Source organism: Rattus rattus, chromosome 8, assembly GCF_011064425.1.
Source record: "Rattus rattus isolate New Zealand chromosome 8, Rrattus_CSIRO_v1, whole genome shotgun sequence".
NCBI classification, from domain to species: domain Eukaryota; kingdom Metazoa; phylum Chordata; class Mammalia; order Rodentia; family Muridae; genus Rattus; species Rattus rattus.
Genome location: NC_046161.1, coordinates 47361494 through 47376089, shown reverse-complemented (window position 1 = coordinate 47376089; position 14596 = coordinate 47361494). Strand labels below are relative to the sequence as shown.

General features: G+C 45.7%; 1 protein-coding gene across 1 annotated transcript in view; it reads right to left on the bottom strand.

The window, feature by feature from the left end:
• Positions 1 to 9581, bottom strand: part of Poglut3 (protein O-glucosyltransferase 3) — an 18249-nt gene extending 8668 nt beyond the window's left edge. Inside the window, exons 1-4 of the mRNA XM_032910126.1 lie at positions 9200 to 9581; positions 4543 to 4740; positions 2434 to 2720; positions 1126 to 1342 (exon numbers count right to left, since the gene is read on the bottom strand). Of these exons, the coding sequence (XP_032766017.1) occupies positions 1126 to 1342; positions 2434 to 2720; positions 4543 to 4740; positions 9200 to 9398 (901 nt within the window). The 5' untranslated portion in view covers positions 9399 to 9581. The remainder of the gene's footprint in view (positions 1 to 1125; positions 1343 to 2433; positions 2721 to 4542; positions 4741 to 9199) is intronic.
• Between the last annotated feature and the right edge of the window lie 5015 nt (positions 9582 to 14596).

The following is a 14596-nucleotide window of genomic DNA, read 5'->3' as shown; positions in this document are numbered from 1 at the left end:
GCTACTCACAATTTCAAACACAGGGAGGACATTTTCCTTTGATATTATTAAATGAACTACGTAGCTCACGGCACTCACATGGGTATGGGGGAATCTGAGCGAGGCTCTTCCTATCTGTCCCTGGCTGCTCTGCAACTTGGTGTGTAGCCCAGAAGGATCTCAAACTGGTAATAATCCTCCTGCCTCAGGCTTCCCAGTGCTAGGATCATAGGCACAAGCAGCCATGCCAGTTATGTCTTCTTCATAGCGGGGAAATGTCTTAGAAAATTAATTCCAGTCTTTGACAAATGTCTCATTGCTCTAAAGAACGATGCTGTTGGCTAAATACATGTCAGCGCTTCGGAGACATCTGAGACAGAAATCGGAGGGATCTAGTCTTCTCAGCCTACTTTTCCGAAATTCACTGTCAGCACTGAAGGCAGGCCAACTTTTATTTCCTAAGGTCTTCGTCTTATTTTTATTATATCTTCTCACCTTTGGGCACTTTGCCTAAATCTCTGATCTTACTATCCCCTGAATGACATTAAAGAGACATGGGGGCTAAAGAGGACAAAGCAAAGTGTGTGGTGCAGCCCAGTGAGTTCCCGGAAAGGGTGTTGTGTCAAAATGGAAGGATTCCAGATCTAAAGACTCGGGAGTATTCCTCACAGGGCGATGGAGGCTAGGTTCATAATGCCCAGAGTACGACATGACCACAATCCTCTGGTGCTTCTCAGAACTCCCTCTCATGTCAGCAGTAATAAAGCACAAGTTTACCAAGTATACACATTATTTAAATATCTTTAATTTTTTGCTGTAAAATTTCATGTAAGTATAACCAAGTGTAGACTTGAAGGATGTTTAAAAATGACAACTTCATCCACGAATGATGTAGGCTTGGGCATCATTACCCCAGGCTGTGTGCTTTTAATTTTCACACTGGGACAATCCGAAGCATCCTCCTCCAGCCTTGGGATGCTTCCCTTGCTTCGTCTTGCTAGGAGTGAACCCTGGGCCACTACACACACTAGGCAAGCATTTTCATTGTTTGTAAGTAAGAATGACTAAGCATATAATTTATTCTTTCTGACTAAACATTCCCTTTACCTTTTAAGATTTTTTCCTAGAGAAATAACCTTAACTTACCTGTGTTTCCTTGAACAGAGAGGAGATCATTTGTGACACCCCTCATTGCTTCGAGTGTGGAGTGGGTGACATCATATGTTGGAAGGATAATGTCTCTTGAGTCCAAGGAGCCACACCAGGAAATGATAGGTATAGGGCCCGGGGTGTCATTGACTTTTCGATGCTCCAAGGGCCAATCTCCAAGGTTAATATAAAATTCTAAATCTGGGAGGGTGACCTATAAAACCAAAAGCACAAAGATTAGCGGCTGGGAGGCACCAAATACCTCAGTCTCTTGGCTGTGTGTGTGTGTGTACACACCTGTGGGTGGAGACAGGGGTCAATCTTCTGTGGCTTTCCTCAACACCATCTACCTTGTTTTTTGAGACATGGTCTCTCTCTGGCCTGGACCTTTCTGAGGAGGTTAAGCTCTGAGCCTTAGGGATCCACCTGCCCTGCCTGCTAGCACTGGGTTACAAGCACACACCATCACAACTGGCCTTTTCCATGTGGGGTCTGAGGGCTGGACTCAGGTCCTAACATTTACAGAGCAGGCACTTTACCAACTGAACCATCTCCCCTAGTGGGCACTGGGAAGTACTTCTGATCTAGGTTGAAAACAGTGAGGTAAGGGAGAAGAAAGACTCTTGGTTACTGCTTGTTAGAAGGCCCTAGGTGAGAGCAGTATATGACAAACTCACCTAACTGGAAGTTGGCCACCTGTCTCCAGAGGTGGCGTTTAGAATGTAATGTTGCAGACATGGGCAGCTAGAGAAAAGTATGAGTGTGTGGGCGTTGGGACCCCTCACCGGCTACTTACGCAATAGTCTGCAGTCAAACCTAAGCCTTGGCCATCCTCACCACACCCTCCTCCACATTTGCCTCTAGAATCCTCTACCCTGTGTCCACATCCACGACAACACTCAGCTGAGGTCCTTGCCACACCAGTTTCCTTACCAGGCATTCCACGCTGTCTCTCCCAACTTGAGCCTATTTTCTACAGAGCTGCCCGAATCTCTCCATTACTGTCATGACTGAGCTCACCAGAACCTTTAGACTTGGGAACAAGGCCTGTGCTCTGTCCTGGCATTCCGCCTCTCTCTCATATTCCAGCTTATGCTGAAGCCTCATAAACCTGAGTGCTGCAATTCCACCTTAATTAACTCTTACGGCAAACAGCCATCTTCAAAGGTAGGAGACTTGTGCGCACTCCGCGACACATTTCTGAGCCCTGAAATCTGTTCTCATCAGTCTTTATAGTTTTAAGTATGTAACTGTTGCAACAACAAAATGATATTATTTCTGGAAGCAGTTCATTTATTTCCATACCTTTCTTGCCAGTGACAGCAAAATTTCATCCGAGAACATTTTGAAGTCTGTGTACTTCCCCAGAGATCTCCGGTAGATGTGGTTATTGAGAATTGTGTAATGAACAATAGCACCCCGCTCGTCCCCAAATCTTTTGGGGACCTCCTTCAACATCTGCTGGAGATTAATGCTGGGGAAGGAAATAAAGTCTTGCTCGATCTGTGGTTCATTGGCTGGACAAGACAGAGTTTTCTGCCAGGCCTGAGGGTCGTCTTCTGGGCAATCACAGTACTCATGGTACACCGGTCCTAGGGAGGGGACACACACACAAAGACACCCTGAGTTAACAAACACCATGACGTAAGAGGGAGTGAGCACTGGATGACAGCTTGGCAGATCTGAAAACTACTGACAGAGGTGAAGCTATCTTAGACCAATTAGAGAAATTCTGTCAGGGACACACACACCACCCCCCCCCCCCCCCCGGCCAGGGCACCTTGGACAGACTCCAGGCGAATGCTCCCTTTCAAACTAAGCGCACGCCAGTCACTTGGATGATACCCGCTTCTAGTGAGGTATACGTAACAAATGTAAAAGGACTTCATTTTAGCACAGAAAGGGAGAGCTTCTTGATTTTCAGACATACAAATGTAGAAAAAAGGTTTTGAAAAAATGGAGGACCTTTCCCTCAAAGTCCCTAAAGCTCCCTTGGTCAACACATCTCAGAGAAAAGAGTAACCCAAGGGGGTCAATCAGTGTAATCCTAAGTGGGCAGCTGAACAGAGAGGACTTTTCTGAAGACACGTTTAGAAAACAATATACACAAAACTAACATGGTTTCAGGACATAGTCACACCTATTTGAATATATTTTCTTGATGGTTTATTTGTGACCTTTGGAAACAGAGTCCCATTATAGCCCAGGCTGGTCTTTAACTCACACAGAGATCCTCCTGTCCTTACCTCCCCAGTGCTGAGATGACATTAGGCCCCATTTTGTTGGAATTTTCTACTTCAGACCAACCAGGAAGAGACTGACTCGTTCACTTCAAGCTGGTGAGCAAGTCCTCTCGTGTGGACCCACAGTTTCTGGACTATGGATATGAAGCAGTGAAGGACAGTGGGTCTTAGAGGTGACACTAGCAAGGGAAACCTCACAGGTCACACCACTTGCCACTTCCTGTAGCTCAGGAAGGGAGCGTGTGTAGAGCTGAGCAGTCTCACTGAGTAGAGGAAGAGCTGAGCTTGCAGGAGAACCAGGCCACTGAGCCTGGGAACAGAGTCTATGAGGGGTGAAAACTAAACCCAGGAAAGCCCAGAGGCACACAGGACTCTGGGACTGTGTGCCCAGCCCCACCTGCGATCAGAGCATCTGTGAGTGGAATCCACCCAGTGTAGGGAAGAACGTCAGAGCAACACTGGATGGCCAGTGCATAGCCTCCCTGCAGGGCTGGGCCAAGTGCCTATGGCCGGCAGGCTGGACGGCCTCCTCATCCTTGGACTTGGGGGGTGAGCGCCTCACTTGTTGAGAGCAATTAACCCCAGATTAAACGTGACTCAATTTCATCTAACAAACTAAAAAAATATAACTGGAAAAAGATCAAATCATGTCCAATTAACTGTACCACATCCCAGAGGTCAAGCTTAGGAAAATTTAAAATGGTACCAAGAGATAAAATTACAGTAGAGGGGATAAAGGGCAACTCTGGCATTGCAGGACGAAAGATGAACAAACTTAAAGAAAAGGCAGTGGGAACTATACAAAATGAGACAGAAAAGGACTTTTCAAGAGATTTGTTTGTTTTGTGTGTGCGTTTTGTCTGCATCTATGTGCATGTCTCATGTACACATGTCTAGTCAGAAGATTACATTGAATCCCCTGGAACTGGAGTTACAGATGATCGAGAGCCACCATGTGGACGCTGGGAACTGAACCCAGGTCCTTGGCAAGAGCAGCCAGTGCTCCCCAACCCCCCAAAAATGATATATTTTTTTAAATGCCAAAATGAAATAAAATCTGAGGGAATACATATACAATGTTTACTCTGTCAAATTTGACTGCAGGCCATTCCAGCCCTTCTGAAATGCATGCACCCCAGAGGTCTTGGGTCAGGTGACCAGTGACACGCACCTTTTAAAACGTAGGGGGACTGAGCCACGTGCTCGCCACTGTAAAGGATCTCTATCTTGAGCCCTTCGTGGACAGTCTCGTGCATCCTGTACCTCACCAAAAATGTTCCATCGTTTCTGTCCAAAGGTTTAGGGACATAGATACGGACCAACTCTTTAGGCGAAAGGGATTTTACCATTACTTTGAACTGTGTTTGGCCTGTAAGCAAAAGAAATACAGACAGCATTAGCATCTCCTGATCAGTATGTCCCCATGACCAGACAGGTATCTTCGTGTAGACGGGTTCTGGCCTGCAGTGTTCACAGTAAACCACATTCATTTCGGCCTGGAAGATCCTGGCAGACAGCAGCTATGTGTGGTCCGTCCTTAAGTCAAGGGTCTGACTTAACATGGGGAGCCATCAGCCATTCAATAACAGTGGATGGAAAAATTAATTCATTGAAGGAAGTAACATTTCTCCTACTTGATCTTTTCTCCTCTGAATAACATTCAAGCTTAGGCAGTAACAGTCCACACTCTAAAGATGACGGCCCTGTGGTAATTTGACTTTCTCCCTGTAAAATACACACACGTTACTTAATGCCACTGACGTATCTAGTGACCCTCATTTCTGAGAAAATGTCCCTTTTTCATTAAATTTGTTCTTTGACCGTTTTACACTTTACATAATACATACTGACCACCCTCACCCTTTACCCTCTCCAACCCCCTCCCAGCCTTGTCTATCCCCTCCCCTTTTGTACAAATCTCTTAAACATTCATGGGTATTCATTCTGTGTACAATTCGCTAGGAATACTGGGTCTAATCAGGGCTGAACTACCTACAGGAGCCTTGTGGGCTCAGCAGTGGGTATACAGCGGGTGCACAACTGCAAGCTACTCTCCCTCTGCCAGAGCCTAATGATAATTTGGAAGTGAGGGACAGGGCCCATAAGATCCTCCCCATTCTGTGACTGATTGTTGACAGGGCAGTCTTGTGTGGGTCTAGTACAGTAACCATGGTTGTGAGTTCATGGTTGCGAAGTTTGAGTCTACAGCAGTGGTTCTCGACCTGTGGCAGGCAGTATGGAGTGACTTTTTACACAGGGGTCACACTTCAGATAGCCCGCCCTTCAGATCTTTGCATTACGATTCATATCAGTTAGCAAAACTACAGTTAAAAATCAGCAATGAGAAAATGTTACGGTCGGGGGTCACCACGACATGAGGGACTGTATTAGAGGGTGGCACGCGGCATCAGGGAGGCTGAGAATCACTGCTCTAGACATTTTGAGGCCAGTCCCTCCATCCTCTGCCTCTTAGATACTTCCTGCTTCCCCTTCTACAAAGTTCCCCGTGCTTTAGGGAGTGTGACCATTTTCTTTTTAAACTGAATTTCCAAATGCTTTGTTTTACTTCTAGCTGCCATCAGAAAGGCAACCCGAGGAGGAGGGATGGCTCAGCAGTTAAAAGCACTCGCTACTCCTCCAAAGGACCCGGGTTCGAGTCCCAGCACCTACATATTTACTTTAAGTGCTTAGTTGCCTGGGCCATTGATAGCATAGTCAGCAGTGTGAGAGTCAGTGGGAAATAGCACTGATTGGGTCTGACAGAGAAGTAAGAAGGTGTAAGTAAGCTTCATAAAGGAGAAAAGGAGGATCATGGGGTTCTGAACCGCTCATGGCGGAAGGAACAGGAGTTCTCATTTGCCCTGACGGCCTTTTCAATGCAACAGGGTCAAAGACCAGCTTACCGTTTTTTTCTCCGTAAATGCAGATTTCAGAAAAGGTGACTGATGGGAAAGTAGTGGCACAGAAAGAGCCTGGTGGTGTCATACCTTACTTCAGAGATTCTGAGCGCTTAATTTTCAAAACTACCAAAAGCATAAAAAGACTACTTAGTCCTTACTATGGGCTACAGGTGTTCATATCTATCTAAGTATCAATCATCCATCTATCTATCTATCTATCTATCTATCTATCTATCTATCTATCTATCAATCATCTATCCTTCCTATCTATCATCTATCTTATCTATCTATCTATCTATCTATCTATCTATCTATCTATCATCTATCCTTCCTATCTATCATCTATCTTATCTATCTATCTATCTATCTATCTATCTATCTATCTATCTTTTAGATCATGTTCTTATTACATAGTCAAGGCTAGCCTAGAACTCACAACCCTGTTCCTGCCTCCCAAGTGCTTGGATTACAGGCCTGCTCCATCATACCCAGCTCTCATAAGCATTTTCTACCTGCTTCTTGTAAGACGTGTCAGGTAATTATTGACAGGCCCCCCCCACACACACACACACTGTACAGATCAAGAAGCCTAGCTCCAAGAAGTAACCCAGCCCAGACCTCGCCTGCCATGACTGAGGGGCTCTGGCCAGTGAAGATGGCTCTGGCAGGCCTTGGCTTTCTCCCCATTGCCTCTGCCTTGCTAAAAAATGTTGGATTACACTCCTAAGGCTAGGCCCCAAGGTCTATTCCCTTATATGGCCACTTCCTCCTCCTGAAGCTGACTACCAAGGTCCAGTTATCAAAGTATTTTGTCCAGTAATCAAAAGTCCCCTTTGGCTCACCTAATAAACCTGCCCAATTAAAGCAACTCATCCTGGTCTGGAGAGATAGCTCAGTGGTTAAGAGCACTGACTGCTCTTCCAAAGGTCCTGAGTTCAAATCCCAGTATGCTCACAACCATCTGTAATGAGATCGGATGCCCTCTTCTGGTGTGTCTGAAGACAGCGACAGTGTACTTATTTATTTATAATATATATATATATATATATATACATTATATATATATATATAAAAAATAAATAAATCTTTAAAAAAAAAAAACAAAACAAACCAACTCATCCTAACACAGGGTTTCTTGTACCTTTATAGTTTTGGTTGTGAGCCTTGCCTTTAACAGCTGAGTCATCTCTCCAGCCCCTCTTATCCCTTTATAAACTGTCATTTGCCTATGAGCCACGTCTGTCTCCTCTCTATCCAGAGCTGTCCTTTGTCCCACTCCTGGACAAATACCCCTGACCCCTCTCCCTTGTTCCCCTCCCCTTCTTCCTCAACCTCCATCTCCTGTCTGTCTCTTATTCCCTGCCCTCTGTCCCTCTGGAGCAAATAAATCCCCTTTGTGCTGAGAACTTGGTCTTGGGGGTCCCGAGCTGATACTTTTCCTTTCAGTGGCCATTTAGGAAGCTTACAGAAGCTCTCTGCAGTTAGAGGGAAGCACCCACCCAACATTACCAACTAGAGCATCCCATCAGATCAGTGATACGCCCTAGGACTATGTAATCCTCCAAATATGTCTGACTTCCTGCCATGGACACTCCGGATCCACTCATGCACTGCAATTTTTTTTTTTAGAATTTTTTTTCTCGTTATAAAAACATTATGATGTATTGGGCTAGAGAGATGGCTTGGTGGTTAAGAGTGCTCCCTACTCTTCCAGGGGACACATGTTCTCAGCAACTGTATTAGGCAGCTCATAAGTGTCTAGAACTCTAGCTATAACAGAGCCAGTGCCCTCTTTTAGTCTCTATGGGCACCAGTTCACAAGTGGTACACACACACACACACACACACACACACACACACACACACACACACACACGTATAATCTTTGCAGGAAATTATATTTGGGGAAAAACTTAAAATTAGGGGGGGAAATCCTTACTGTCTTGCTGTAACCACAGGAGTGCATGTCTGGGTTCATTTATTTATTAAGAATTGCAGAGGCACTGTGATAGGGTTTAAGTCCGAATCATGTCCCACAGGGTCCTGTTCTGAACACTTGACCCGCACACCCTCTGCTTTTGCAGGGCTGCGAGTCAGTCTAGAAACCCCTTTCCAAACCCACACTCCTGAAGCTTCCCAGACTTCCCTGGGCCTATTGGCAGTTCTTCAATGTTTACATCAAGCTGCAGAAATCCAACTGTGGCAACCGCGCTCTGCCCGGATAGGCCGGTTGCATTATCTATTTTCTCAGTAGAGTCTAAGTTTTCTGACAGGCAGACGCTGCCGTCCTCTTTTCACTCCAGGATTACCAAATACACAGTGACCTCCGAGAACATGAAATTCCCGTTTGCTCTGTGGAGGACGCCATGGATTTCTCCGCCTCTTTGCAGGCAAAACAGGACGCCAGTTGGGAGCAGCCTTAAATTTAGACACAACTTAGCAAATCCTGCCTGGCGACAACTTGAAACCAGCTGGACAAGACCAGAGAAACAGTCAGATGTGGGAGGAGGACCCTGCTGAGATTCAGGACAAGCCCTTCCCTTCCCGTTTCTATTAAGTTCCACAGATTCGCGTGTTCTGCACTGCGGGCCTAGGAGCGCCAAGGGATGAGTGGGCTGCTGAGTCAGGGAGGAAGCGCGCCCTGCAAGCCAGGAAGGGCCATCTGCATCACGTGACGGCACCGCCGCGCTCCGCAGGACCCCACGGGCGCCATTTACTCTACTTACCCTTACCTCTGTCACCGGGCGGAACCTGTGGCCCGGCCTTTGAAGTTAATCACCCAACGGTCCTCAGTGGCATCTCCCGCCCCCGTGGGTGTGGGGGAGGAGGGAAGGGACGCCAATAGGAGGGGAGAGAAGGCGACACCCACAGTGGGGAGATAGCCACGCGTGCGGACAGGGACGCGCGGGGACGGCGACGGGCGCTGACCTGGTGGCGAGCTAGTGAAGTTCCGGCCGTCCGAGTCCACCGACTGCAGGAAGAAGTAGCGCACGGGCAGAACGGCGTCGGCCTGCAGCCCAGGCCCCCACGCCAGGCTCCGCGGTGCGCTCACGTGCGCCCGGGTCCCGGCTGCCACCAGCAGGGCGAGCTGCAGCGGCAGCAGCAGGGCCCGCCGGACACCGAGCATGGTCTCCCGCTCTCAGCTCCGCTGGCCAGGGAGGGGCTGGAGAGCCCGATCGAGGGGACACCCGGGGGCGGGCCTCTGCCTAGAGACGCCCCGGGCGGGCCGGGCGCGCGCCCCGACCCCGACTGGGTCGTTGTGCACCGCGCCCAGGCCTCCGGCTCGCCAGCCCTCCACTAGTTTCCTAGTTTGCCAGTTTAGAGAAAGGCAAGGTTTACTTGTTTTTAAATTGCTTCCTCTTTTTTTTTTTTAATTCTTATTTTATATTTTAGCGTTTTTCCTTTTGAGGAGGAAGTCTCCCTCTGTATCTCAGGCTGGTTTTGAACTGATAGCAATCCTTCCACCCCATCCTCCTCCAGTACAGTGAAATTAAAGGTGTGTAAACCAAGCCACCATGCCCTGTGGAGAAAACTGATTGAGATAGGGTTTTCACTGTGTAACTCCTACTGCCCTGGAACTCTCTCTATAGACTGACTGATCTTTAATTCACTGTCATCCACCTGCCTCCGTGTCCCAAGTATTGGAATCAAAGATGTGCACTACACCCAGCCCGGAAACTGGTTAAGATGTGCCTTACAGTAAGTGCAAACCAAGTGGAACGAGAGGAATGGCTTCCCTGTGAGGAATTCCACAGGGATTCTTGGTTCACGCACAGGCCCACCTTTTTCACTTATTTGTGCTCAGCAACCTCCGACCCTGAAGTCACTGGAGTGTGGTTGCCTTTCTGTCCCTTGTCTTGCAGTGTTTAATGGTGTAGAGCACTTGGGCTGCAGAAGGCAGGGTCTGGGCCTTGCCTTGAGAGGGTAGGCAAGCTTCTCTGCAGAATTGGCCACCTTTCCTACCTTGCCCACTTTGGGTTGCCTGGCAACCCACTCCTGAGCCTCAATAGCCAGGAAGAACAGTCTCCCCCAAGCCCCTGTTTGTTCACTCTTGCTAATTATTTTTTCTTCTTTTCATCCGCATAGCATTGAAATTTTAGGAAATATTTGTCCTTCCCAGGATGAGAAATCGGGAAGAACTCATCCTGTAGAACAGACGGAGGGTTTCTGCTCCTTCCCAGTAAGTCTCAACCCAGAGCATATCAGAACCAGGTCCCAGGCTTTATTTAATTGGGCTTCTTTTTGAGCTTGGGCCCAGGTCACCAACCCAATTACCACCCACAGGTTAGGATAGAGGCCAGGAGGAAGAAAACACCGGATGCCGGTGTGCAGGCCACAGTGCTGGGGTCTCCGGTTAACCTGGCGTCCACCACTGAAGTTAGAGACAGCACTCTTCAGAACCGGGGATAAGTCGCTTGTAAACTACAGGGCAGCAGTGTAGCATAACTCAGTGAGATTCCCACTCCTGGAATCACTCTTGTCTCCTGGAGTCGCTTGCATGCTTTGATGGAATGACTGCTCTGCTCCAGTTAGCATTTATAAATAAATAAATACCAACACACACACACGCGCGCACACACACACACACACACACACACACACACACACAACCTGTGTAGAACACGTTTTATTCACACTCTGCCAAAATTGAACTTAAATTTTCTTTTCACAGAGAAGTGAGCCAAGGGTTATCTGACCCTAGGTAATAGTGAAAGAAAGTCTATAACACTTGAAATGCCACCTATTGGGTGGGGGTGGGGGTGGGGATTAAGCAATTGACTTCTAAGGCGACAACCGGTCACCCAGTGAACAGTAATTAGTAAGTGAATGTTTCAAGCTGCAAAGAATAATCTGTTGTGCTACTGGATGAGCTGGCCCCCAATTCAAGCCCACTGCCACCTCTGCTATACCTGAGAACCTCCAGGAAGTGATGTTAGGCCAGGCACTCTGATGTCTCCAAGCTGCCCCTTTTGTTTTGAACTATAAGTTATCCATTTGACAAACCTCTCCCAATAGCTGTCAGAAAGATCGGGCACATTTCCCCTTACTAGCTTTGTAATTTTCCTGGGAAATTTCATACTTTAAAAAAAAATCATCTTTGAAGGGGCTGGAGAGATGGCTCAGTGGTTAAGAGCACTGGCTGCTCTTCCAGAGGACCCAAGTTTCATTGCCAACAACCACATGGTGGCTCACAACCATCTGTAACTCCAGTCCTTCAAGATCTGATGCCCTCTTCTGGCCTCTGTGGATAGTAGGCATGTGCGTGGTGCACAAACAGGCAAAACACTCATACGCAAAAAGATTTTTAAAATAATCTGAGGGTGGTAAATGGAGGGCTAACGGTATCCTGGAGTTGAGACTGACTTGTCTATCGCTAGAGTTGCCGAGCATGTGGGTTCCGTCTTCAGAAGCACAAACCCAGAAAAACCAACAAAGGATACAGTGCATCTGTTTACATTCTTTATTTCCACAAAAGTATTATCTTAATATTTCACTGTCTATTCCGTATTCCACACCTTGGGAACAGATCTGAGGAAACCATAAAAGGGTTATTTGACAGTTTTGACAAAGTGTTTATTGTGGCTTTATTGTTTGAATAGAATTATCAGTCACAAAAAAAAAAAAAAAAAAACCAAAAAACAAACAAAAAAAAAACACCTTTAAGTGGTAATACAAACTTGCAAAGTAAAATATTTACATATTTATACTGTACATTTAGATAGGACATTCTATAGCTCCACTATACAGTAAACTCCAAGCACCAAGGCCTGTTTGAACATACCGGCATCCAATGCAGGGACATGTTTTAGCAGAGACATGAATTTCCATTTGAATCTCATCTTTTCCACAACCTGAGAGGCTTCTTTTAGCACCCTTGTGACTCATCTTTATTTCTTATACAAAATAGTTTTCTCTACTGAGCTTGTCCTTAACCAAATTCATGTTAGTAGCAATTAGAGTTTTGTTGAGATCAATGTATTAATGATGTAAGAGTAAACCATTCAAAAGTGAGCATCTATAGAGTAAAATAATCTTATTAAACTCCATTTTAAACAAAGTTAACAATGTATACAGTCATGTTATCCTGATATTTAAGCAAGCTAATAATTTCCTAGGCACTTATTCGTATTGATTAGTTAGCGTTTTACTCCATTTACAAGAAAGTTTAATAGTGATTATATATTTTAGAAAATATATAATATTAAATGGCTGTCACTGAAGTTACCATGACTATGTGCATCAGAAAGCAGCACTTTACACATTACATACAACACAAAGAAATTCTCTATACTTCTTCAACGAAGTGCTTCGTAAAACTGTAACACAGTAGAGGTGCTATTCTATTTTGGTGAAATTCCTGCTTTCCCGATCCCTCAGCCTGACAAGCAGGCAGTCCTGACACAGTGCAGACAAGCAGTGGCTGAGGGCAGCCTTCGCTATGGACAGGAGATCCTGGCACAGAGAGCCTCAGCCCCGAGAGCATCCGTCCTTTCTTACTCTGTCTTCCCTTTCTCAGCCTCCCCTTGCTGAAAAGCAAGCCAACTTCTGGTCACCTTTTCTAGACTCCTGTAGGCTCAAAATATTTATTGAGATAGTGTCTCATGGTGGTCGCCTAAAAACCAACAAAGATCTTGATGTTAAATATTTCTGAATATATTAAAATTACACACAAAAAGCCGTAGTACATGAGAGTTTTACTTAAATAATCAAATAGCAACAGAGGAAAGGCATATGTACGAACACACACCATTATCTGTACAAACACCATTAGGCAAGAAGTTGAATTTTACTCCTTCCTATTCAAGTTTGGATCCGCTCAAAACAGTTTAAGGTTCTATTAGGCATCGCTTTGAGCTTTGTCTGGAGCTCAGAGTCAGAGTGGACAGGTTTAAGGAAAGGTTTCGCTGTGAGTGACCTCACCTTCACTAGTTTTGAGTTTTATGGGACCAATGTAAAACTAGCCTGGGCCAGACAACAATTATGAGGGCAGTAATAACAGATTGATCTTCCTCGTGTTTGTGTCAGTGCCAAATCTCTATACATTTGCCAATGGCTGCCCTCAGCTTTAGTTTCTCTGGATGAACAGTGGGAAGTAAAAGCACGCCAGAAACACCTGTAAAACAAGACAAAATCCAGTCCTGTGCTGAGATCCGGCATCCCATGCTGCCTGCAGGTCTAGACCACCCTCATCCATAGACGTTCGCCTTGAATTACAAGGCGAGAAAGCCCCAGATACTCTACGTAGCAACTAAAGAGGCAGGAAGCCAGGTAGCAATGGGTATCACAAGTGATTTACGGTACATTCGGAGGGCAGAGTTAAATGTGCCCGAGGGTTTGACGGGTGGATCAACAGAGAAGCCAAGCGGTTCCATCACATCTGACTGGAATTTTTAGGACTCATCCAAGGTTCCCACTGAATTCCCCACCAAGAAAGTCTTAGCCCAAAGCATCGTAAACAGTGCCTCTTCACAGAATTAATGTAGGGTTAAGAAAAAAAAAACAAACAAACAACAATAAAAGGTCTCTGAATGTGTACCAAACAAAAAATCAATCCTAAATTAAATACTTAATGAAGCCTGGCTGTGTTTACCCATGTGCATGGTATGACCTCACTGCAGCCTTGACTCAAACACCCAGCATGCACCTTGTGCTGGCAGGAGGAGGAAGAAGAGGAAAGAGTGCAGGACAAGAGGAAGAGGAAGGGGCAGGACAAGACCTGATCTTCTGTTATGAACTGTACTGTTTTTACTGTGCACGCGAAGATTTCTGCTCATATAGAAATGCAATTACAGACAACAAAGGCTTTTAAAAGTCTCCTTTATTTCCCAGTGTGTGGGTAATGTGAGTATGTCCTTAGACTGTTTGTGTTAGACAAACAGATATAACTAACTCATTGGTGTACGTCTGTTTTTACCTTAAACAAATGGTAAATTTGTGTGTAAGCCAGAAAACATCTAAAATAAATTTGAGTTATCAGTGAATGATTTGCATACCTATTTTATATATGTATATATCTGACATCATGTAAAAATCCCTAAACTATAGAGCCTGGGCTATAAATAAATTATGTGAGAAAAGTTTACAAAGCCCAAGGCTGGGCTATAAATAAGGAAATGAGAAATGCACAGGCGGGGGTGGGGGGAGATGGGAAAAGTCAGTGTGGAGAGAGCAGCAATAACGCTGGCCCAATAAAGAACTGTCTGCTTGTTTCCATCTGTCAGCCATGTCTCTGTGGCCAAGCCACGCTGCTCGTGTCATCTGGGGTTCACCCAAGCATTAAGCGTGAAAACTTAGCCCTTAAAAATTCAGTTATAAATGAATGGG